The 25,237-nt window shown below is 45.0% G+C and overlaps 1 protein-coding gene across 1 annotated transcript in view; it reads right to left on the bottom strand.

Moving 5' to 3' along the window:
• Window positions 1-25,237, bottom strand: part of Adamts17 (ADAM metallopeptidase with thrombospondin type 1 motif 17) — a 303,015-nt gene that overhangs the window by 87,133 nt on the left and 190,645 nt on the right. Inside the window, exons 13-15 of the mRNA XM_021167985.2 lie at window positions 20,119-20,285; window positions 14,262-14,389; window positions 9,889-10,009 (exon numbers count right to left, since the gene is read on the bottom strand). Of these exons, the coding sequence (XP_021023644.1) occupies window positions 9,889-10,009; window positions 14,262-14,389; window positions 20,119-20,285 (416 nt within the window). The remainder of the gene's footprint in view (window positions 1-9,888; window positions 10,010-14,261; window positions 14,390-20,118; window positions 20,286-25,237) is intronic.

Genomic DNA, 25,237 nt, shown 5'->3' with positions numbered 1-25,237 from the left:
AGAGGCAGAGGCAGAGGCAGAGGCAGAGGCAGAGGCAGAGGCAGAGGCAGAGGCAGGCAGATCTCTATGAGTTCAAGGTTAGCCTGGTCTACAGAGTGAGTTCCAGGCCAGCCCAGCCCTACATAGTGCAACCTTGTTCCCCCAAACCTCAAAGCAAACAAAAAAGATACAGCTACAAGGACATACCTCGAGACCCCTTTTCTTTCTTTTAACACCTCCAATTAGTGCCACCACATTATGAATCCTTGAATCTATCGGTCCAGATGTTAGAGAGGAGCCCCCGTGAATGTTCCATGTTGTATTCTGCTCACTTCTAAGCTGTTCTTAATCCAAGCAAGTGGACATCGAGGGCTAACCACTGCATGGATACAGAGCCTGTGCTGCTGCTCTGCATAGTTATCACATTTTAAGTGACACAGTTCTAACTACACTGACTACTTGTATAGACCGTTCTGTGAGGCTGTGAGGGGCAGGCCAGTGGGCAGGGAATAGGATTCCCCCTAGCTTACAGTGTAACTAGCTAGAGCACGGGCTCACCCATAGCAGATGAAATCACTTTTACTATAAAACAATTTCTAGTTTTTAAGTTTATACAAATTATATGAGATTATAGATGGTAGGACTTTCAGGGACAGCTCAATCTTAAGTATACTTTATCTCACTTATCTCTCTTATGGAAACACCTTTATTGGTTTGGTATATGGTCACTTACATATCTTCTTGCACATATATCTATACATATATAAATATGTATAATATTGTACATTAATGTCAGGAGTATCACTATACCTCAATATTTTATTATACTACAATATTTTGAATAACTATTTGCTACTTTAAAGACGTGATATGTCTCAAAAATGATATGCACTAAAATATACAGTTCTATTTCATGGTTTTGTTTAAATTTTGCTGTATGTATTGCCTTGGGAATGGCTACTCATACTGGTATAAATAGTGTTAGTGACAATGCTATGTCACAGATAAATATACACAGAAAACTTCAGCAAACCTAGTCAAGCAACATCTAAAAAGCATTATATACTGTGATCCAATGTAACTTACTTCAGGGATGCAAAGTAATCACCATTATTAATAACATATAAAATGTACATGATTATCTCAATAGAAACAAAGAAAATCCTCGGCAAATTCAACCAGGAGCTGAAAGGGAACGACCTTAGCAGTTATCTGAAACCTCCTAGTAATGATGTAACTAACTTCTAAATACTGAGTCATTCTCCCCTTAGGAGAAGGGCTTTTACAAAGCATATCTTGCTTGCTTTTCCTACTCAACTGTGTATTGGAGGCTCTTAAGTAATTAGGCAAAAATAAACAACTAAATATATAAATATATAAAAGACATAAACATAGGAGCAAAAAAAAAAGAGGTAAGCTTATCTCTATTCACACATGGTAATAACACTGCATGCACAGCAAGTCCCAAGGAAGAACCCAAGGGAGCCACTAGAAAGCAGTGCAGTAGGTTGGATGATGCAGGGGAAACCATAAAATTCTGCTGCACTGGGAAGCAACAGTTAGGAAACTGTGTAGGTACCATCCAAAAACAATAAAACATTTCAGAATAAATCTAAGACATGATATGTTAGTCCTCTATACTGAAGGCTACAACAAGTTATTGAGACATATTAGGGAAGATCTAAGTGAATTAAAATATGTCATATGTTTATGTTTATGGATCAGAAAGATTTTATTTTGGGGACGGGCTGGATCCCGGAACTTGATCTGGGGCCTTGTGCATGAGAGGCAAGCAGGTTGCCACGGAGTTCCAACCACAGCACTGGACGACTTAATAACAGCGTGGGAGGAGTGACTTGCAGATCTAAGGTAGTAACTAACAAAATCCCCCCCCCCCAAAGATGTGTTTTTGTCAAACATGACAAATTGATCTTAAAATTCGTATGGAAATGCAAGGGCCTCATGAGAGTCAAAACGCATATTTCAAGTGAAGTTGGAGAACTCATACTTTCTGATTACCAAACGTTTTAGCTAACTACACTAATCAAAACAGTGTGGTACTGGTGTGAGAATAGATACTTCTATCAGTGGGATATGATTGAGAGTCCAGGAATAAATCATTTGTTGCTTATTTTTATAAAGCAAAGATGCCAGGGATACTCAATGGGAGAAAGAACAGTCTTCAACAAACAGCATTGGGATAATTGGCTACCCTCTATCATAGACCACACTCTCCACAAAGCCCAACTAGCTAAAGCTGGCTCACAGACTTAAGTGTAAGAGGTAAAACTACAAAACTCTGAGGACAAGACATAAGGACACCCTGGAGTCCTAGGACTGGGCAGCAGCTTCACCCTATAGCAATAATAACAACAACAACAAAGTCAAATCTTGGCTCCCATCAACGTTTAAGAACTTGTCACTCTTCACCGTGAGCAGTGTGAAACAGCAGTGTGTGACGCTGGGATGAAAGAGTTAAGAGTCACTTACCTTATCAAGAATCTGATTTAGAATATATAAATAACACAATTCAGTGATAAAACAAACATCCCAGCTAAAAATAGGTAAGCAGTTAAATGGGCATTTCTTGCAAAAAGATACAGACATGGCCGGGCCAATATATGAGTTCAAGAAAATATGGCATGCAGCATGAATCACTAAGGGAGCCCAAAGAGAGAGAGGATGGTGAGATACCACAGCACCTGCATGCACTGTAACTGCTGCACCAGAAGGCAGGATAGGGAGCACTGGCGAGCAGAGTGGGACCTGAATCTACTGCAAGTTAGACACCCTGGGAAGGATGGGTAACTTTCCCAAGAAAAATTTGTCCCCTAGTAACATATTACACACAAAGGAAATGAATCTTATACCCAGTGTTATTTGTGGTAGCCAAAGCCACCACTAACACCACAACAGCAAAAAACAAACCCAAACCCAAACCTGATGAACATACTGCAAACGTGGTCTTGCTGAACAATGCAGGTTAGTGTTTGACAAGAGAAAAAGGGAAATGTTGCTGTGGCCAGCTACAAAGTTGAAGTTTGGAAACATTGTACTAAGTAAAAGAGGCCACCCAAAGCACGGCCTGCCCAGGACTGTAGCGTGAGAGGCCAGAACAGGCAAATATAGCAACACAGACAAGATCAGTAGTAGCAGGGACTAGGATGGAAACCTGGAAGGGAGGCTAACTGCTTTCCTCTAAGAATGACTCTTTTCTTTAAAAAAAGAAAGAAAGAAAGAGAGAGAGAGAGAGAGAGAGAAAGGAAGAAAGGAAGGAAGGAAGGAAGGAAGGAAGAAAGAAAGAAAGAAAGAAAGAAAGAAAGAAAGAAAGAAAGAAAGAAAGAAAGAAAGAAAGGAAAGAAGGAAGAAAGAAAGGAAGGAAGGAAGGAGACGGGGGGAGGGGGAGTGAGCTACAAATAAAACCACTACCACCACCAAAATTACTCCCTCCCCTCCCCTACCTCACCCCGCCCCTTTTGAAATAGCACTAGATTTTTATACCCCAGATATGTCTTAGAGAATTTTTGTTTCTTCTGGGGAATTTGAAGAATTATTGGATATGGGGAATACATAATAGTGAAGTGTCAAAGATAAAAATTTTCCAGGATCAAAGTGGTTAAAAATGTTTTTCAGAATTTCCATTTAAACCAGAAGTCATACACTTGAGAACAAAATGAGCCCGTGGAGATGAACTGTACTGGGGGTGTGTGTGAGGGTGTGTGTCGGGGGTGGTGAGCAGCTGCTGGAGGTGGGGTCTTTTTTTTCCTGTTTTGTGATTAACAGCTTAGTATTAGCACCATCAGCTGGCAGCATCAGAGGCAGTGTGTCTTAATTAGTTGATTTCCCAAATTCCTGAGCAAGGAACATTTGCAACCAGGCATGGTCACTGGGTTATTTTTAAATCTAATTTTGGCATAAGTCGCAACACTGAAAGGGCATCTGCTTTCTGTCTCTTCCTGCAGCTCTCCTGAGGTGAAGAGGCTGATCAACAATGGCAAGCTCAGGGCAGAAGTGCAAACCAAGCCAAGTATGGTGGCCTCTCCCAGTAGGGAAGTGGTGGTGGCATATGGGCTCTGCTAATCCTCCTTCCTAGTACTACCTCCCTGTTCTTTCTTTCTATCTATCAATCTATCTATCTATCTATCTATCTATCTATCTATCTGTCTGTCTGTCTGTCTGTCTGTCTGTCTGTCTGTCTACCTAATCTGTCTTTGCATTTCTTGCTAATCTATCTATCTATTATTTCTTTGAGAGAAGGTGTCTCTATGTAGCCTTGGCTGTCTTGGAATTTGATTTATAGATCAAGGCTGACCTTGAACTCATAGAGATCAGAAAGATCCACATGTCTCTGCCTCCTGAGTGCCAGGCTTAAAGACATGTGCCAATATGCCTGATTAGTTTATCTGGTTTTGACACTGAAGGAACCAGTGAAAGAGAAAGACCCTGAATGAAAGGCAGGCCTCTGCCTCCCATTGTTCTCTGGTCAGCTCTGGCCCAGAGCTCAAAACCTACACTAGGTGGTAAGGAGAATGACCAGGAAGGAAGAATGTGCATTCACCAAGTCCCAAAGCATCTTGTCTCTCAGGCCAGATGTCCCATGACTTAGTCAGAGATAGCACATGGGATGTAACGAAAGGGAAGAATCACTCTGAGGATGCAGGAGATAAATAGACCAAGGAACAGGGCTTCACCTCCGAGTAATTTTCCATTATAGCTCCAGTCACCAAGCAAGAGGAATCGGTTAGAGAAACAATTTGATCATGAAGAAGCCACTGGGGAAACCAAGCCTTTGCCGTTGTTCTAGGACATACACCATTTTTGCACCAAGTGAAGTCTCAGGAATGGTCAGCTCAAGTCTGTCTTGACTCGATCAATTAATATTACCAGGCTCCAGGCTTATTTTCCCCTCTGTGTAATTATGATTACCTGCATTTTCTAAGCAGTTTTTCTTCTTGGAGATCTGGAATTATAGGTTTGTTGTTAAGCAGTATTGGCTATTTTGGGACAAACATCACTGAGATATTAGAATAGTGGTCTAATCTTGATTATGTATTGGGATTCTTTTTCTATGTGGTACCTAGTTTATGGGAAGATAAAGAAATTATTTTGTTGGACAAATCCCAAGATATCCAGAAAGGATTTTGCTAAGTTTCTGCTTTTCTCTGTTTACAAAATTGTTTATGAGAAAGAGAATTGTTTATGAGATCAGACTTTTTTCAACTTATAATGGGGTCACACCCTGAAACACCCATTGTAAGTTCAGAATAACTTAAATCAAAAGCGCATGCACTACACCTAATCTAAGGCCACAGCTCAGCCCACTGTGCAGCACAGCCCTCCCCCACTGTGATTTGCTCCTGGATATAGTGACTGGCTACCACAGCATCATGGGAGAGGATTATACAGCAAACTGCAAGCCTGGACCAGATTAAGATTCAAGGCTCAAAGCCTAGTGCCTATGGGAAATGGATGGCTTCCTCAGCATCCTCAAGTTGAAAAACTGCTGGGAGAGATGAGTGGGGGACTCTGTGCTATTCTGTGTGTTGATATAGGTGGTTCTGAACGATAACTAGAAAGATCTCATTTCCATCTAGAGGCCCATGAGTCTAATCCATGCTTTAGCTGACCCTTGCAATGTGTGGGCAGCACAGCCAGGTCAGATCAAGGCCACTGCCTTTATCTCTACCAGGAAGGCATCAAGATGCCCTCTGCCAAAAGGAAAATCTAGTCCAGTGATCATGGTGATAAGGAAACTTCCCTATGAGGGAGGCACCAACCAAGACGAGCTTCCCTGTCTTTGCATTTCTTGCTAAGGTACCAGATGTGGTTGATAAGAATATAAAGCCACCCATGGCACCCTAGGAAATGTTTTTGCCTAGTCTCTCAATTCACGGCTCTTTTGTCTTCAATATTGGCTTTAGTTTAGTTTTCCCAGTGGGCAATTGGTCTAAGTGTGTCCTATAATAAGTAGTCATTGACCTTTGGTTTGCCCGTGGTTTCGTTCATGACTCATTCTTGCCAATTCTACTCAGAAAACACTTAGGCACATAAGTAAGAGCCCCACACCAAGCATGTCACCTTCAGGACCATGCCATAGAGTCAAACATCTTACACGAGAAACACTTGGGACTTGCCTTTGCCATCCCACACATGGACACCTTCATACAAAGACTGTTTCTTGACTGGGAAGAAGAAAAAGGTCACAGTTGGTTTGGGTGCATTTTAGCAATGGGCATTGTTCCCCTCTATCAGTGGAACGATGTTTTAGCACCATCAAAGAACCATGAACTTTCCCATGGAACTCCCACCCCCCACACCTAAAGATGGAGCACAGAACTCAGGATGTGGCAGTAGCTGGAGGCTAATTGATTGCTGATACACCACGATGTGTATCTATCTGTATTCATAAAAGGAAGACCATGTCAGCCTTTCTGTTAGGAATCTCCTGTCTCTCCAAGAACAAAGTGCAAAGGGACCCATCAGGCACCTTGCTTGGGCCTCAGTTGGAACTTTGACCTATCTGTATACTGAATGTCCACGGGAACCAGCCATCTTTCCAGTTCTACAGAGCAGGATAAAATAAAGGTGACAACATTTAAATGAAAAGTTAATGTTTGATGGGAAAGCATCATAGCAGAAGATTTCAACCTACTCAACTCAAACAGCCTAGGCCTTTCAGTCCAGTTGAAGGCGTGAGAATTCCTTCTACCCAGGAATAGCTAAAAAAGCCTGTGTGTTCAGGATTGGGAGGGCAAAGGTGGGGGCAGCAAACATTCTACACTTAGAAAGCTAGTTCCCCAGGCAAGGCTTTGAGGTCTTCCATCATAGGTTTCTGGCTTATCTAGGGCACGGTATGCATCTACTCTGGCTTCCCAGCTCAGGGCTTTTGGAAGCAGACCTGGGAGAGTTCAGGCTGGGGTCAGGCCTCCATGCAGGACCTGGCGAAGTTCCTGCGTTTGATGTTGCTTTATCTCTCTGTATGGCATTTCTCTTTGATACCCACCCTGAAGGGTGATAAGGCATTCCTCCCATTTTCATTCCTCGGAGCTGGGCACAGATGAAAGCTGCCTTCCTATCTATACCAACAAGATTAGCAAATCCACTTGATTGGGGTCACCAAGATGCCAAATGACCTGGGACCTACATAGAATTTCTCTGCTGAGTCTCATTCAAATATAGGGATTCACCTTTAGCCAGAGTGTCTTCTCTTTACCCTGGCTGCACTGTCTTAAGTCACCTTTTATAACTGATCTATACAAGGGCCCTGGCCAGGTGCCTCACCTCGACTGTGACTAATGTGGTGACTGTTAACTTTGATAGTCTGTATATCTGATATTGAAATGTATGCATGCCAAATAAATGTTCTAGGGGGTGGGATGGGGTGGAGAAGGCAGGATGCATTGACCCAGTATCCACATTCTGCATTAATGCAGTCTAGCACATTAAATCCTAGGCAGCCAATAGCTAATCACATGGAAATGAACATCACACACAGACTTTCAATGAATAAAATCCACACTGATGTGATCTTATACTCACAGATTCTGATGGTGAAGGATTTAAAAATTAAAGCCAAACCCTTGACTGTGCTTTAATACTAATGTATGGCACTGGGCAGCTGCTCAGAAGCAATAAGCTCGCAGGTAGATGAAGCTAATGCTTGCTTCCCTTCCCTGAAGTTTGTTATGGGTTCTGTACCTCAAGCAGCTAGAAGAAAGCATATTAAGCTAAAAGTTACCCCAAAGAAGTTCCCCATAAGATTTTCCTTCCACGGGACACTTACTTCTACACACAGAAGCCTGCGCTTCTCTGGAGGACACACAGATGGAGCCCAGCTCTGACTGGGTAAATCGAGGAAGGGCAGGAGGAAGGATGCTGCTGTGTAAGGATGAAGCATCTCCTTAGGTTAAAACTGATGCTTTTGTCCTGACCTGGGCTGTCTGACAAGTAAGCTGCTATGGTAGAGGATTTCAAAGGTTACCATGGGACCTTCTTCAATGTTCTATTGAACTCATCAAGAGGTGGGTGTGGCTGTGCTCAACCCATCTAATGCAGAATGATGTAACTGCACCCAGTTCTGACAACTGAGGGATGGCATAACCTTCAATTTAAATGAGGTGTCTATTTACCACCACCACCACCAGCAGCATCATTGTGTGTGTGTGTGTGTTCGCGCACACACACGAATGCAAGCACATGCTTGTCATTGTGTGCATGTGGAGGTCAAATGACAACTTTTAGGAGTTAGTTCTCTCTTTCCCCCATGTGAGACTGAACCTGTATCATCAGGCCTGGCACCAGTGGCTTTTTTTTTTAATGATTTTCTTTCCCTTTTATTGGATATTTTCTTTATTTACATTTCAAATGTTATCCCCTTTCCAGGTCTCCCCTCCGGAACCCCCTATCCCATCCCCCCTCTCCCTGCCTTTATGAGGGTGTCCCCCTTTACCCACCCACCCATTCCCACCTTCCCACACTGGAGGCCAAAGGGCCTCTCTTCCCACTGACTGATGTACAACAAGGCCATCTTCTATCGCAAGTGTCTTTCTTTACCAGCTGAGACATCTTGGTGATTATAAATAAGGTTCCTAATGATTATATTTAATCAAAAGAAGTCAGGATTAAATAGTAACCCCTTGCCAACTGGGGAGGTTTAATTCCCGACTTCGATGATAACTACACAAGGCAAATCCAGGGTGCCCAGAAGTGAAACAGTATCAGATTCACCAAAGCAAAGAGCAATCGTCTAAGTGTTAGGGCTATGCTGCCCAAGGAACCCTTCTATGACAAGGATGTGCTCTGTCTGACCTGAGACCCACCAGCCCTGCTGGAAATGGGGAACCTGAAATGTTGCCGTCATTTCTAAGTCAGTTTAATTTCTGCCAGTTATGATTTAAATTTGGGTAGACTTGAATGGTTGGTGTATTTTGCATAGGACAGTTCAGGTCCAGAGGGCAAAGTCCCCCCAAATGAACTAATCCTACTGGTAGCTTCTGCTTCTCTCTGGAGCAATGTGATGGGTGTCAACTTCAACTTTTTTTTTTTTTTTTTTTTTTTTTTTTTTTTTTTTNCCTGCCTCTGCCTCCCAAGTGCTGGGATTAAAGGCATGTGCCACCACTGCCTGGCTGTCAACTTCAACTTGTACATGTATGTGTGTCTATGTGTGGTGTGTACAAATGTAGTGTGTATGTTGATGTCAAATGTCACGTTGTGGGAGTTGGTTCTCTATTTCCACCATGTGGGTTTGGGGGATTGAACTCAGGTTACCTTCAATTTTCATGGCAAACACATCTCCTGGCCCTGAAATTCTGTTTTTAAATTTAAATTTGCGTTTGCTATTACCTCTGGGTTTGCTTTCATAAGATCCTGACTAGTGTGTCCTTTTGATAGTTTCTAGAAGGGATGGGCCTATAGACCCAGCTTTCTATCCACACAGGAAGGTCTGACTTCTGCCTTATCCTATGGGCTGTTCTTCAAGGCAGGACTTAAAACCATGATTCTGTTCTCTCAATGGGAGAGAACTGACATGTTGCTATGCAAAGCCACGTGCAGGGATTAGAATAGATGTACTCCAGCTTAGATTCATTCATTCTCTTGAAGGTCTGGAGAGTCACTTTGTAGAGACTGCCCACTCGTCCTCATTCTCTCCCACAGATGTCCTACTCCTCACCCGACTGAAGGCCATAAGCTGATGTCCTCTGTGACAGCAGACCAGCAAATGGCCTCCTGTTTCTGGACCAAGAAGCCCAGGGCTGGAAAGGTGGTGCAGATGGAAAGATCAAGAACACTCGGCAGGAATGTTGATGTACAAAAAGCCACACCACCATTAGCATTGGGGCAAAGAAGATGAAAGGTAAAGTGTGTGTTAGTGATCCTGTAACCAACATAGCCCTTGGGCCCAGCACTCACCTGTCCCCCGGGAGTGGCTGAAGTCACCCTTCACCACACGGCAGGTCTTGCCATCACCGCTGCAGACACCACACCTGTCTTCTTTAGCCGCAGATCCGATGATGCCGTCACATCCAATTTTCTAGAAAACCAAAGGGCTGGTTCATCTGTGTTTAAGATTCCTTGATGTTTTGAAGCTGATTCCCTGCACAACTGATTTCTCTGAGAGGCAATGTGCCTGGGGGGGACCCTGTCACATTTTAGTTATTATTAAATTCAGAAGAGAGAGAAAAAAAACTTAACCAGAATACAGATTTGATTTGTCTTTTTTATCTTTTTATGAATTTATCAAATGTATTTGAAAACATGCACTATGGAATAAAGGAGCCTTGCTACCCTAAAATACCCACAGGGGTATCATCTACACATCTCTGAGAAGCAGGACAACCAACCTCTGCCTCACCAGAGCAGACACATCAGGGTGGTGAAGCAGGTAGCCAGAGGGGGGGCGTGGTCACACCATGCCATACTTTACTTCTTACTCTGTGAAGTTGCTCAGTAGAAACTGACCAGAGCTGAGAGAGCATCACAGATCATGGGATCTGCTCAGAGCAGAAGGCTCAGCCAATATCCCATTGCTAAAACTGCATGTAAGGTTCTGTATCCTGCCTCTGAGTCTCACAGTTACTATCCAAGCTATTGGTGGCATAGCTACAAGCTGGCGTCAGAATGGGCCTCTCACCCCAGCCTCTCATGTCACTGGGACCTGCTTCCTTTGACTTCCCCACTTCCGTCATGTGCTCTCCGATGTAGCTCTTCCTTCCACTGGCTTCCTGTGATTTCTAATCCACTCCCATGTTATCATTGCAAGTCTCTGGCTTCATTGCTGGCTGCTTATCTTGAAATTCAGCTAAGGTTTCCTGATTAAGCAGCTTTGTATGCTCTACATAAACATCCCACTTGGTCCCCATAGCTTCTCCCAACAGCAGTGAAGGGAACTTTGCACATCAAGTGCTGAAAAGATGCAAGTCAGATGGCCCCTTAGGTGAACCCTGGGTTCTCAGGCTGAGGTCAGATGGCCCCTTAGGTGAACTTTCGGTTCTAAGGTTGAGCCAGGCCTCCCAGTTCTGCCTATGTCACCTTTTGCATTTGGGAGCCAGGCCTGCAGAGATATCCTTGTCAGAACAGCAGCAAATCTGAGGCCTGAAGGAAGACAGCCAAAGCACTTTGCCAACAGGACACTTTCTCCCTTTGCTAAAGTCAGTGAAAGAAGTCTATAATATGCTTGGCAGGGACAGACATGATTCTTTCGAAATGGAAGCGACCATAAAGCACGATTAAAGTCATGATTTCTGAGTGTTAGTGGAGCTTTAACAACTGCATTTATGAGCCTCAGTGTTCCAAGAGAACAAGATGACCAAACCCAAGGACACTCCAAACAGTAAGTGGTCTCAAGCCTTCCCACAGCACCCTGCTGGTCCAGGGCTACTCTCTCGTTCGCCCTTAAGGAATCTTCAGAACAACCACTTCTGAGCTCCCAAGTTCCTAGCCAACATGCACTGGCCAGGGTGCTGTTCTTTTGGAAAAGTTAGGGACAAGAATGCCTCGTGGAATAACAAAAAGTACAAGATGTCATGGAACTGGCAAGCTACGCATAAGCTCTCTTTGGTCAAGGCAGTTCCTATATCACATGCAGACTTAAGTTCGAAGAGATCTAGTTCAGAGCCACGTGCTGGAGTGTGCCACGTGCTGGAGTGTGCCACGTGCTGGAGTGTGCCACATGCTGGAGTGCACCATGTGTAAGCCATGTTCTGGAGTGTGCTGTGTGCTGGAGCGTGCTGTGTGCTGGAGTGTGCCATGTGCTAGAGTGTGCCATGTGCTAGAGAGGACGATGTGCAGGCCATATGCAAAAGACATCTTTGCCCCAGGCATGAGAAGCATTGGTTTCTACTGATTTGAATCCTGGATCCCAGGCCTAGAAGCTTTGCCCTGTTGTCAGCAGCAAATATCCTCCTGTCAGCACACCTAATAGCAGAGGCTTTGTCCTCCTCCTCTTTGACCTTCTCTTTAGCATTTGTCACAGTGTGCCACCCACAGTACCTTCAATCTGTGTATACTTGTCTTTCCGTATCCACTGGGAATTGGTTCTAGAACTCCTCAAACACAGGAAGATCCAGGGATGTTTAAGTCCCTTACAGAAAATGATGAAGTGTTTACCCAGAACCTACACACATTCTCTTGTAAGCTTTCAATCATCTCAGAGTAGATATAGTAGTGAATAAATGTAAATAAGTTTTTATTATTTATAATTAAATAATAGTAAATCGATAATGATAAGAAAAACTTGCATATGTTCAGGAAAAATACATTTTTTCTGAAGTATTTTGCATTTAAAGTCAGTCGAGTCTATAGACAGAATCCATCCAAGGCCGTTATTGAGGACCTACTATGTCTAACCTGAGGACAGAGGTGTGTAAGAAAGAGAAAATAATGCAGAAATAAGCAGATATTTCAGAATGTGTTACAATTCTTGTCTGTTTCTCTCCCAGCTCTTGAGACTTCCTCTCTCACTTCCTCAGCTGCCTGGGCATGGCCAACTGAGCATGTGCCAACTCTGAGCCAACCTTTTGCTTCTCTCTGATTTTCTCAGTAATTCACCTTCTCTCTAGACTCCAACAACCAAAAGTCTTGAGCCCAATTCTTCCTCCACTTCCCAGACACGTATAGTCAGAGTCTGATGTGTGACCTTTCTGGAATTCTAGACAACGTTTGGATTTAGTGGATCATTTCATCTCCAAAGCTGCTCCAGTCCCACTTGCAAATTCTAGTCAGACATCACCAGTATGGCTTGTAAATGATAAGCACCTCATCTTAGCCTGGAACCACTGAGCCATCTGACAATACCTGGGCAAGGACCTGAGAAATCCATTGTCACAGTACATGGAATAGTCTCAGGTTGAAAAACCTGAGATTAAATCCAATTTCATGGGATGTGCCCATTGGCACATACCACTAGGAACTGAAGTTATGCTCAGCATAAACATAGGCTTCACTGGCTGGAGAATCTGAGGATTCTTAGAAGGACCTCCTCGTTGGCAAGACTACTGAAGCAGATGCCTGCAAGGGGCTGGGCTGGTTCAGTTGTCCCTGACCTAAAAGGTATAAGAGCTTGGACTTGTAAAGCTTCTAGAACAAGAATTACGTCACTGGTTTGCAATATGCCAACATGCAGGATGATCCAGGCAAGCATGGCATTTAGGAAGCAGAGACCACTAGCAGGCTTCTTGAGAACTGTGAGCAATGCTCAGCAATAATGATAAGATCTTTCTTCCTGCTGTCCAGAAACAGGGCCTGGAACATTCTTTGCTACAATAAAGTATCTCAGAAGGGCCTGCTCAAGCACTCCTTGGTTTCTGGGAGGTGTCCTTGCTAAGACACATGGGGACTTAACGTATCTGTTAGATACAAAGCCAGGAATTGTTTCCTTGAAAGATTAACCAATGTGATTGGCTTGGGCTATTCAGGAAGAAACCTACTTAGGTTGAAACTGTTTGCTTTCGCCCCTCCATCATGTGAGGATGGACTATAAAGAAGCTATTCATGAGAAGTGAGCCCTCACCAGATGAAAAATATACCCACTGTTGAGACCTTGGCTTTTTGTGCCTTTAGCATGGTGGGAGGTAGCTTCATCCTTTATAAGCCAGACTATTTCTTCACCACAACTGCTTGATGGGGTTAACTCTGCTCAGGCTGAGCTGAGTCATGACAAGATGACCCCTGTGGGCAGAGGTTGCTTTACCTGAGCTGTATCCCCTGCCCATTGAAAAGTCATAGCCTCTCCATCCTCCTGGTCTTACTTCACCCCACCAGATGCTCCTTCTGATGGCTAGAGACTGACAACAGGACAACAGAGCACTTTTTTCCTTCTTCCTCCCTTCCTCCTTGCTTTGGGTATTTGTCAATTTCCTAATAAGTCATGAGTTGGGGATCTATGGCCCAGAGGGTGGAAGGCTCCTCAGATGTCAGGCACATCGCTCTCCCTGGACACTGTCTGCAAAGGTGCTTGTTTGTAAGTAAACACAGTGTGCTGTCTGCTCATCCTCCAGTCCTATCTCATACACTCCGGCTCTTTGTATAAATCATGGTTATCTAGAGGAATTTTCAAATAGTTTCAAGAGGCTGTTGATCTTTCAACCACTTAAGCCTACCGTCACATAATACTCAGTCACTGCCAAGGGCAGGGCATGTGCTGGTGCCACTGGCCATGGAGGGGGCAGCAAAGACATCCTTGAGAAAACCTCCTCCCCGCTGACCTGCAAAAGCCCCCAGCTCCACTGGGGATGAGGAAACCTTTATCAACAGCCCCACCAAGGACAGTAGGAAAATCAGGTCACCTGGCATCTGCCATACACGCAGAGGTCAGCCTCGTAGGGTCCACAGGGTGTGCCATCCAGGACCCTGTCAGCCACCAGCAGCGGGGACTCCTTCCCGAGGGGTGAGCAGTAGAGTTCACAGGGCTTATCTGAGGAGGGAAAGGTTGGTGGGTGTTGATGTGGGAAGGGGTATATGGGCAATGTGAGTGGAGGGGGAGGGGGAGGGAGAGGGGAGGGACAAGCACAAGTGAGCAGTGAGCCCAATAGCAGAGTGATTAGTGCAGATCAAGGTCTCAGTCACTTAGCTCTGTCCTCAATACCTGAGGACATTTAAAACACAGATCAGAATCCCCTGCCTCAGTAAATGGAAGCTTATTAGATGGGAATAATGAGAGGTCATCAGGTGTTTGAGGCTCCCCGTGAGTGCCTTAGGGGGCACAACACAGCTCTGTAGTCTGAATGGTCTAGTGTGTCTATTGCACACCATTAGTAAACTTTATATTGTCTCTAAGGTTTCACTGTTAAGAAGTAGCTTGAAAGTATGGGTCTTAACTTTCCTTTGGTCTAATGTGTTAACACGGAGAGCCAATGGCTTTATTTGATATCAGTAATGATGATGATGATGATGATGCTGTGATAAAGAAGTCATAGACATTTATGATCATCTACATGCCAAGCAACACACTAAGTGATGTCTGCCCCACTTAGTGCAGATGAGCATGGGGCTCAGAGGACACGTACAACTCCTCCAACAGGAACAGCCACACTCCTCTTTGTCCCATCTTGATGGTCTTTGACCATCAGTGTTTACTCTGACTGAGGAACCCTCGGGGCCCCAAATACCAAGGAATAAAATGGTACCGCCAAAACCAAGCCACAATGTTCATAAATATTTATGGTCTCTAAGTGTATGCTTGGATTTGAATGGAAATGGGAATGGGATTTGGGCAGAAAGGCAGGAGCTCTTCTGAGGAAAGTTGGAGTCTGGAAAGTTCCAGCATGGAAAGGGATAAAAGTTTTGGTTCTTCGGTACAAATTTCAGAGATGTGGAGACTCTAAATCAGGGGAGGTGACTAGGTGGATAGATGTTGGCTGAGATCTTTTAGGCAAGGCATTCTCCTGATCTCTACCTGACTCTGACTGTGCCATCTGCAGATGGCACCCTCCAGGCTCAGTCACGTGGGACACCAGGGCTTGACAGCAGAGGTGAGAGGTGGAGATCCCTTCATTGGCAAGAATTCCCTGCATTTGCCCACTTCCTCCCCCTCCAAGGATTATACTCAGTTCTTTCTCCCAAAGGGATTGAGGACAGTCCTTTTAAATTGAGAGAAAGGGGTTCAGAGTTCCTCCAAATTCTCTGAATAGTCGCTGCCCCTGCCATTCCCCTCCCCCCCTCCAGGTTGCTGTGAGTGGGAAGTTAAATCTCCAGGAGAAAAGATCCCTTTAAATATCATGAGGTCGTGGGCTTCAGCTCTGAGCACAGCACGAGAACTCTTACATCCCTAGGAGTACGGGAGGGGATGAAATCTTAAAAGCCATACAGCCACGCACAACAAGGAAAGATGCCTAGAACACGCCCCCTGCATGGATGGTGTGTGCTTAGATGAGTTCTGGCTGAGGCTTCTGTCTGGCTTCTCAGAGGCCTGCCTGTTGGCAAGGGCTTCTAACTGACCAGAAGCTACAGCCAGAGCAAGAAAGATGGGCTCTGAGGCTTGAGAGCTGGTGATTACATCAGCTTAGAGGTCTGGAATTCCTCCCAAGCGCCAGAGGGAACATGGATACTGCGGCTCACAATGTTCTTATAGCCCTCTCAGACTTGGTCTTTACTTTTAAGGCAGAGTCTAGTTAATGTTGAGGCCGGAATAAGTGATCATCTAAGTTCTGTCTTCTGTCTTGACTACTCAGTCTTCTCTCCCACAAGCTGTCCACCAGGACTTCATAACCAGTTCCCAGGTACCAGGCTTTAGCTGATTGGATCAGTAAAGTCGGCCTGACTATCAAGAGACCAATCAGTCTTTCTTCTGGAATAGCTAGACCCTCTAGACAGGTCTCAGTTAACTGGATATAGCACTTACCACAGCTAGAATGACTGATGTCTTTTCCCTGACAACTCAACACTGAAACTCCATGACACAGAGAGGCCATGGCTCACGGCTGGTGGGTCGCAGAGAAGGCTAGGTTATTTTCTTTATAATTCAGAAATATGCAAAGCTCTGAAAATGAGCGTTTTCTTATATGTGTGTCAAACTATTTGGCTGTAAAACCATCCTTTTCTGACAGGAATGATAACCCACCTCATTAGCCACCATATCCCCCTCCCCTGCCACCCCCACCCCCTGCAGGCCACCATGTGTCCTCTTGGGTGCCAGCGGGGATGTTAATATGTGGCTACTGAGCCATCATTGAATTTCAAACACTACAGAGCTTTGAATTCTGAGTCGTAAGTGATCTTGAAGGATTCAGAGATGCGACACAGATTTACTTAATGGGACCTGTGGGTTTCCCTAGTTGGCGGTTCGGTTCGAGGAGAAGTTTAGAGAAATGTATACTGCACTGGGGCAGGGCTCCTGGAGGCCATAGAAAAAGGGCCTAATGTTTTCAGATATCTTGGTTCCAGCCCCTCATTGGTCCTTTGGGAACACCCTTGGTCTTTGTCACAATGATCCTCCATCTCTGGGCCACTTGGCTGAGTAGGAGTCACGGCTGTGATCCTCCCATCTCTTATTTGCTCAGACGCTCAGACGGGAGGGTGGGGGATGTCTCTTGTGTGAACCAAAGGAGCTGGGAAAAAGGCACTTTGTCCAGACACGGCTTTCCAACACTTTAGTGAGGATGGAGCCTGCTGTTGGCCTGGTCACATGGGTCTGAACCTCTGGACATTTCTACTGTGAAAAGATCCCACAGGGAAAGCAGAAACAGATCTGGCAAGCGGCCACCTCAGTGGGTTTCTGTCTTAGGGCTTTTCCTCTTTGGGATCTTTTCTGAGGAGAGTCTTTGTTCCTCCTTTGGAGGTGGAATGGATTTGTGGTCCCGAGTCCTCCTTCGGAAAGTCTACCTCTGCAAGAATTCTTTTTAAAAGAGGGAAAGGGAGAGGAGAGAAAATACTGCTTCCCCTTTACTGACTTGTGCGTCACTCGCCAAAGAATTCTGCAGCGATAGCAGTGCTATGAATAGGGCAGTTATAAAGGGCTGTGAGGAGCCAGAGCCCAACCACAGGGATCACTCCTATCACGGCTCAGCTACAACTGTGCCTCGTAGAAAGAGGGGTTTCAGGGGACCATTTATCATCAGCCATCTGAATCAGCCATTTATTATTGCATTGTTGCCCTTCTGAAATGCTTTTAAAATGCTGGCTTCTGTTTGTACTGAGAAAAATGGAACCTCGTGCGTAAGAAGTCGTGGCAATTTCACCACAGAGGACATTGGGTCAAGCTACCCTCACAAAGCCCTGAACCGGAGGTCTCTCCTTCAAAGGTTGAACACCTCCAGTCTGTAAGTCTTATCAAATATGACTGGCTTTTTCAGGTCAAGGTATTTCTTAGATCTAATTGTTTGTTACGTGGGTAGAATGAAACAAGAGACAAATGGGTGAGAAAATGCAGCCTAGCCCTGTCAAAGTCCTCAAGGAGTCTCCTCATGAGGGAGGCCTGGGCTGACAGCAGTCTTAGTTACTATGATGATAAGGGGACCAAAACATTCAGCCATTCAAAAGCAGTTAGTGGTCAATAGAAATTTAAGGTGGAGTTGCTCAAGTGGGGTTTCTGCCCTGAATACATGAAGCAAGTCCAGTTAAAAACAAAGCAAGCAAGCAACAAACAGCCTCCCCTCCCCCTGCCTCCCACAGAGCTGAGAGGAAATGTTCAGGGGACAGGGGCACCTCAGCCCTCATGCCTTCTGGCTCAAGGAAAGGGGGAAAGGCAAAAAAGGCTTCAATCCATCGTTCCCTGGCTCTCTGGAGAGAACGAAAGGCTTGGTACCAGAGTGGTTCCCATCACAGCGAGCTGCTGTACTGGAACACGCACCATCTCTGGTAATATCTCGGTTCCAATCAGGGGTCTGAATATGCCTGAGGTAGCTGGGAGCTGCTAGGCTGCTCATGCCCAGACAGAAAAGTAAGGGTGCCTCCAACAGTACCCTCTATTTTGGGAGAGGGAAGTCTCTTGTCTCTTCTCTTTTTTTGGGAAAGTTGGGGATGAGAAAGCTAAGCTCCTGGGGAATTCTGCTGGCATGGCTAAGTGACAGCACGGCCATCATTACGCCCCCACCTCCGCCCCCGACCCCTGCCAATGAGGTATCTTTTTAAATACAAAAAAAAAATATATCTGGGAAATGAGCTTTCTATTTCTTCCAAGGTCCCCAGGTAAGCGGGTAATGTTAAAAACAACGTGTTATTTTACGAGCTAGCTCAAACCTGAGAGATCAGGCTGTTGGGCTAAGAGCTGCAGATCTGAAGCTGTTGATGCTGGGGATATCTGCCCCCCCCCAACATCTAGGTGTATTTGAACTTGTAATTGCTGGTACCCAAATGGGGATTTCCTGGGGAAGAAAACCAAGACTTGGTGTGAGAATTCATTCTTCTGTAAACCCCTCGAATGTAGAATCAGCCTCAGTTGACTTAGTTCTAAGGATCCCTCACTGTGCCCGAGACTTCTTCCTTCCTGCCAGAGTATTTGGGTACTGACAGCCAGTGGGTTATTTTCTGAGTCAACTCTGTCAGCTGCTGGAGCTTAGACATCACGTAACCTGCCCCCTCCCATCCTCAGAATCTTCTTTTGCATGGTCAGGACAGGTGATAGAGGTGAATGTAGACCTAACTTGTACCTGGCTTGTGGTATGCTTGATAAATGGGACCATATTGTCAGTATTACAATACAAAGTACTGTTTCTTAAGGGGGAAGACTTTTAGGCAAAACCCCAATACTCTAGGCCTTGGGGTGTCCTTACCTACAATGACCAAACATCACAAACTCTATGAAGACATGGCCCAACACCTAGACTTATTTCTAGGGCCTGAAAACATAGTGGCAGCTTAAGGCATATAGTCTCCCGGTGGGGGAGAATGTTTTTTTAGAAAGAAAATGTGACCTGTGCTGGTTACCCTCTTTCCTTTATTGTACACGGTTCTCAAAAGTCTTCCAAGTACTTCCAGGCAAAGAGTAAAGCCAACCCAAGTAAGCCAAGGAAAGCAAAATGGCACACACTCAAAACACACCACTCTACTCCTGGTACCGCAGAACACAGCAGAGTGGGAAACATACGCTAGCACACCTGCCTTGCTGAAAATGAATCTAGCCTACCATTTGCCTTTATGGCCTGTGGGGAGATCTCATGTTGTCAGAATTCAGCATCACTATTGGAGCAGGAGCAGGAGCAGGAGCAGGAGCAGGAGCAGGAGCAGGAGCAGGAGCAGGAGCAGGAGCAGGAGCAGGAGCAGGGAGCAGGGAGCAGGGAGCANAGCAGGAGCAGGGAGCAGGGAGCAGGGAGCAGGGAGCAGGGAGCAGGGAGCAGGGAGCAGGGAGCAGGGAGCAGGGAGCAGGGAGCAGGAGCAGGAGCAGGGAGCAGGGAGCAGGGAGCAGGGAGCAGGGAGCAGGAGCAGGAGCAGGAGCAGGAGCAGGAGCAGGGAGCAGGGAGCAGGGAGCAGGGAGCAGGAGCAGGAGCAGGGAGCAGGGAGCAGGGAGCAGGAGCAGGAGCAGGAGCAGGAGCAGGAGCAGGAGCAGGAGCAGGAGCAGGAGCAGGACTAACTTGGGCAGAAGACAGCAGTGTTCTCAGGTGGGCTGGGCTGGGAGTTGGGGATTATGAGCATCCCTAACTGGGTTTTGTAGTTCTTGGGAAAAGAGGGAAGGAGGCCACAATGAAAGGAAGGGTCATATGCCATTACCATCAACCACCACTGCTGTCAACAGGCCTCTCTTCTTGCTGCTCAGTCGGTCATGGGCTTGGCACTGCTGGTCCCGGAAGCTGGGCACACCCTTGGGGCAGGGCAGCTTCTCACAGGCAGCATGTTCTACGCTGGCACCCTGGCAGTGTGTGCCACCAGGTCCAGGGCTAGAAAAAAGAAGATCTGTGTTAGCCAGATGATCTGTGGGAACAGTGGGGGGGGGTACTGGGCAGTTGCTAGGAAGGTGTAGGCAACGTTTCCAGAGTAACTGGGTCTCTCATGTCGATCACATCTGTGTAAGCCCAGTTCCACACCATGCTAAACTGTGTTCAGCAGAAAACTGCATCAGAGGACTGTAAATAAAGGTGATCTGGAAAGAGGACACAGTGGGTGTCAGTTCAGTACGATCCACAGGTTGTATCTTCCATCCAGATTTAAGACTTGGTCACAGGGAACCTTGAACACCCCAAAGGATATTCTGTTACTTAAAACAATAAATCACTATAAATAAAGACCTTTAAAACACTCTTGGATATGTTCTAGAAGTTTCCATGTTTTAGGAGGAATAAAGAGTTCTCGTTTACTTTCTAACAAAGTGGGGTGATTAATACATTCACACATGGTCGGTCTCTGGATATTGGCCAGTTAATTCTCAGCTCTGCAAGTGTGAACCCAATACTGTGGCCTGGATTCCTGGGTGTCATGTCTAGACTGACTGGGTGATAAGCAGGTCTAGAGAATGGGCTGTGATCCCTGGCAGAGTGAACACATTTAAGGTTCATCTAGACAGAAGGGTGGGGTGCTAGTTGGGATGGTCCCAGTGTGGCTTTGCTTAGCTTCTCTGAGAGGCCGCAAGGCATCCTTGAGGGACTCTGACCTGGACAAGCTTAAGGCTTCCATACATCTCCATGGTACCAAGGTCATGATGACATATTGTGACTACTTGCTTTTTATTGAAATTCAGCACAAGAAAAAAAATCCTGTGTCCTAGGTATTTATACACTCTCATGTCTGGTACCTACACTTTGTACTCACAAACCAAGTATTGGGGTTAGTGGGGTATTTCTTTCCCTCCCTCTGTCTCTCATCATGTCCACAGGCTACTCTCTGATCATGGTTTTAGAGGAAAGATGTAAGAATAGAGAATGGCAAAAGTCTTTATTAAAAATCTACACCAGCAATCAATGAGCCTTTTCCATAAAAGGGTCAGATTATACGTAGCTTTGGTCTTTTGAGCCACACAGTTTATTGCAGCAACTGCTGCTGGTATAGAAGCAGCCAGAGACAGTATGTGAAATAATAATTCACATGCTGATATATTATTATATAATATATAATAATATAATAATAATAAATAATTCAGCTGTGTTGTAATAAAATGTTATATAAACATCTGGTAGAGTGGTGAGTCAACTGCTCTAGTATACAGAGTATTATGGGAATTATTGTCATTGTAATAGGAAAGTTTTCAGGACTGAGAAACAAAGAAGGGATGCATGATATAGCGTGTATCTTCTCGCAAACTTCTAAGCTCAACCATGTCCCCCTCTCCTTAATTGTATAATAAAATCCTACCCTGCCAGTGCCTCCAGCAGAGCCTGGGTCGGACCTCAATAAATAGCAGATTGACTGAACTAACTACATGAAGATTGATTACTTTAAAATGATGGGGGGGGGGGAATGAGTAGGGGAGAGAGAGAGAGAGAGAGAGATGTCAAAGAAGCCGGCAGAGTGGAAAGCACCAGGAGCCTCCCCACATCCACGATGCAGGGATATGTCTCTATCTAAACAGCTAAAACTGTCATCCATAACTACTTCTGAAATGTGGGAGTGTATGTCACAGCTTGTAGATTCCTGGCCGGGACACTGTACTTTGCACTGGTCTACTTCGTCCTTTAGTGTGGCAGAAGCTAATATCCATCTTCCACCTCAAGCATCATGAAAGGCAGCCAAGATCCTGATGGAGCTGGGGTGTGAGAAAAGCCTTATTCACCAAACGCTCAGCCTCTGTGCTCCCAGTGCTGACTGTGTTCTGACCCCTGAGCTGAAACTGCCGAAAACCCCAGCAGGTGACATGGCTTCCGGGAACTTTCAAAGATCAGCTACTCTGTACCATTTTTCCTTCTTAAGGCTTGTCAGTTTCTAGGATGGTCAGGACTACATAGAGAGACCCTGTCTCGAAATAATAATAATAATAAAAAAAAGTAGATAGGTAAGTGGCAGATATTTAGGGATTAACTCATTTAAAAGTAATTGGATCTCCAGAACTTAGAAGGCTATGAGGCATGTCCCGGAAAATGTCCAGGGTGAGAAAAGACCTTAAACTTTTCCTTCAGATTGACACCGGCATCGAGATCTCATTCAGCCATAAACAAATACAATAAAATGTATCTGCAGATCCCATCCCTGATAACTCTGTTATTAAGCAATAGACAAATTTGTTAATAGACAAATACTTTAAAACTATTCTCATAGTGATACTTAAGAGTGAAAGGAAAACACAGAGACAGGTATGTATGCTGTATGAACGTGAGATGGATGGAGCTATTGCAAAGAAACAAAAGTAAAATTATCCACAATAATCAGATGATCTTAGAGCAAGAAGAACGAACCTACAAACTTGAAAAGAATTTCTGTGTTGCTGCGCTAGAATGCCCTGACCAAAGGCAAGTGGGGGAGGAGTTTTCATGTCTTCTAGGACACACTCCATCACTCACTGAAGGAGTTAGGACATAATCTGTAACATTCTGAATATTTGTTTTGAACCAACAGATAAATGTAGGCCCCACCCTCTATTTAGGGCACTACTCTTTGCAGCAGATGGAGAACATTACATCACAACAAGTCACAACAACAAAAAAAAGTCACCACAAGTCAAAATGCAGAATTGCAGAGCCAGTTCCAGTGGATACACATGGGGCTCAGGGAACATTGTGGGAGAGGGGCAGAAAGACAGTAAGAGCTGGGTGGGGGGGTCAGGGAGTTTGCTGTGAGACTGCATCTTCTAGGAATGTCAGAAGCTACACCAGTAAGGTCTCACTCACATGACTGCCTACACCTGAGCTGAACAAGGATAACAACAACACACACGCTAATATGGACAGGCGAAAGCCCGCAAGGCCTCAAATCTATACAAAGGACTACAGGCAACTAAGGAATGCTGGGAAAAATAGTCCTCCCCAGGAAACAGCACACCACCTGATCATTATGAATAGTCAGCCTTGAAAATATATGCACAAGTAACATTATACAGACTAACCATGTTGTATAGAATATATATATATGTATGTATGTATGTATGTATATATATATGTGTGTGTGTGTGTGTGTGTGTGTGTGTGTGTGTGTGTATGCATGTATATAATAACAAAAATGAGAGAGCCAGGAGGGGCATATGGAAGGGGTTTGAGTAAGGAACAGAAAGGGAAAATAATGTAATTATATTATCTTGAAAAATAAAAGAAACAATTTTCAAATGGATATAGAAATGTAGGCGAGTGTCTTTCAAATTTCAATGAAATGATACTCAGGATAGCATGAGAAGAGTCTCTAGTTAAAGCAGGCTTTGTGCTCAGCTTTGTTAATACCAAGTTCCAGAGAGACACTAAAGAGGAACACGCTTTCCTCCCATTTCCCTGGGCACACCTCATTAGCACCTTCGGGCAGCATCCTCCTGCATGCCACAGGAACGGCTTTGAGTATAGGAGCCATTGAAACAGAGCCTGCCCTGTTCTGCAATGCAGCTTCTCTCCTCTGACACCCACCCTGTCTTCCCAGAGGGTTCAGTTTCCAGGCTTTGTCCCTGTCGGTGGGCCTTGGATGAGACCTCTCTGAGGATGCTAACAGAGTCTCAGACCTAGATATGAAGGGGCATCCTCACCCAGATAAGACATGAAGCCTACATCCAGACATTCTGTAACCATCAGAGTTCTGGCTGTCTCTAAGTACCTATTTCCCACTGACTCTAATCACTTGCTATATAAAGCAAGGGTTTCTTCATGGTAAACTTACGAGGGCTGGGGAGATGGCTTACTAGCTGAAGTGTTTGCCACACAAGCATGAATAATGGAGTTTGGAATCCAAGAATCCAAGTCAATGCTGGATAGGCATGATATTCTGCCTGGACTTTGAGCCTTGGAAGACAGAGACAGGTGATTCCCCAGAGCAAGCTGGCTAGCAGAACTAGCCATCCCAAGGATCACAGGGCTTGGCTGAGAGATCCTGTCTTGACGAATAAGGTGGAAGAGCTCTGGTAGATGTGTCCCAACATCAGTCTTGGGCCTCCATGTGTGCACATGTGCCCACAGGATGCACAGCTACACAGTGCAAACATGCATAAACACATGTGCAACACACACGTATAAAAATGGAAAAAGAAAAGATCCATAACTCAAAAAATTGATGAAAATAATTAAAACTGTTATTCTGAAGAACACAGGAAATGAGAAATACTGACTAGCTACGTGGCCTACGACCCAAGTAATCCCCCAACCACGTATGGCAGGGTCACACAGGCCTTTACTCTTCATGTCCAGCTTTGCAGTACGCTAATTTCTCAGATTGACAGTTTTGCTTCCTGTAATTTCAGTTACAGACAATCAAACATGGTCTAAAAATATAAAATAGGAAATACTACAAATATACAATTCATAAGTATTAATGTGATTATTTTGTTTATCATTGTTATTAACTTGTTACTGTACCTAATTTTAAAGTTAAACTTCTCATGGGCCTGGGTGTCTAGGAAGAAGCATAGCACATATAAGGCTTGGCATTATTCATGGTCTCAGCATTCCAGGAGACAAGAGGAATGGTAACCATAGAGATTGTGTGGAATAACCAGGCCATCAATGGGATCTTGCTACATGCATAGCGATTCTGCAGCCTTTAGAAAAAGGTACCCTTCATCTGTGGCACAGAGTAACATAAAGAGTGGCTGTGGGAGGGAGTGGCTGGGGAAAAGGTCTACAGAGGATGACACAGTGGGACTGAGTTTACCAAGCATCCCATGCTGGGTTGCCTGGACAGAGCCTGAGTCATAGACACAAGGGCCTGGACTTAGGGAAATGTTTTGCTGAATCAGCAAGGGCAGGGAGGCATGGCGGGATCCACTTGTGGT

This window comes from Mus caroli, chromosome 7, assembly GCF_900094665.2.
Source record: "Mus caroli chromosome 7, CAROLI_EIJ_v1.1, whole genome shotgun sequence".
In the NCBI taxonomy this organism is placed as follows: Eukaryota; Metazoa; Chordata; class Mammalia; order Rodentia; family Muridae; genus Mus; species Mus caroli.
The sequence above is the reverse complement of the archived record's forward strand: the minus strand, read 5'-3'. Positions and strand labels throughout refer to the sequence as shown.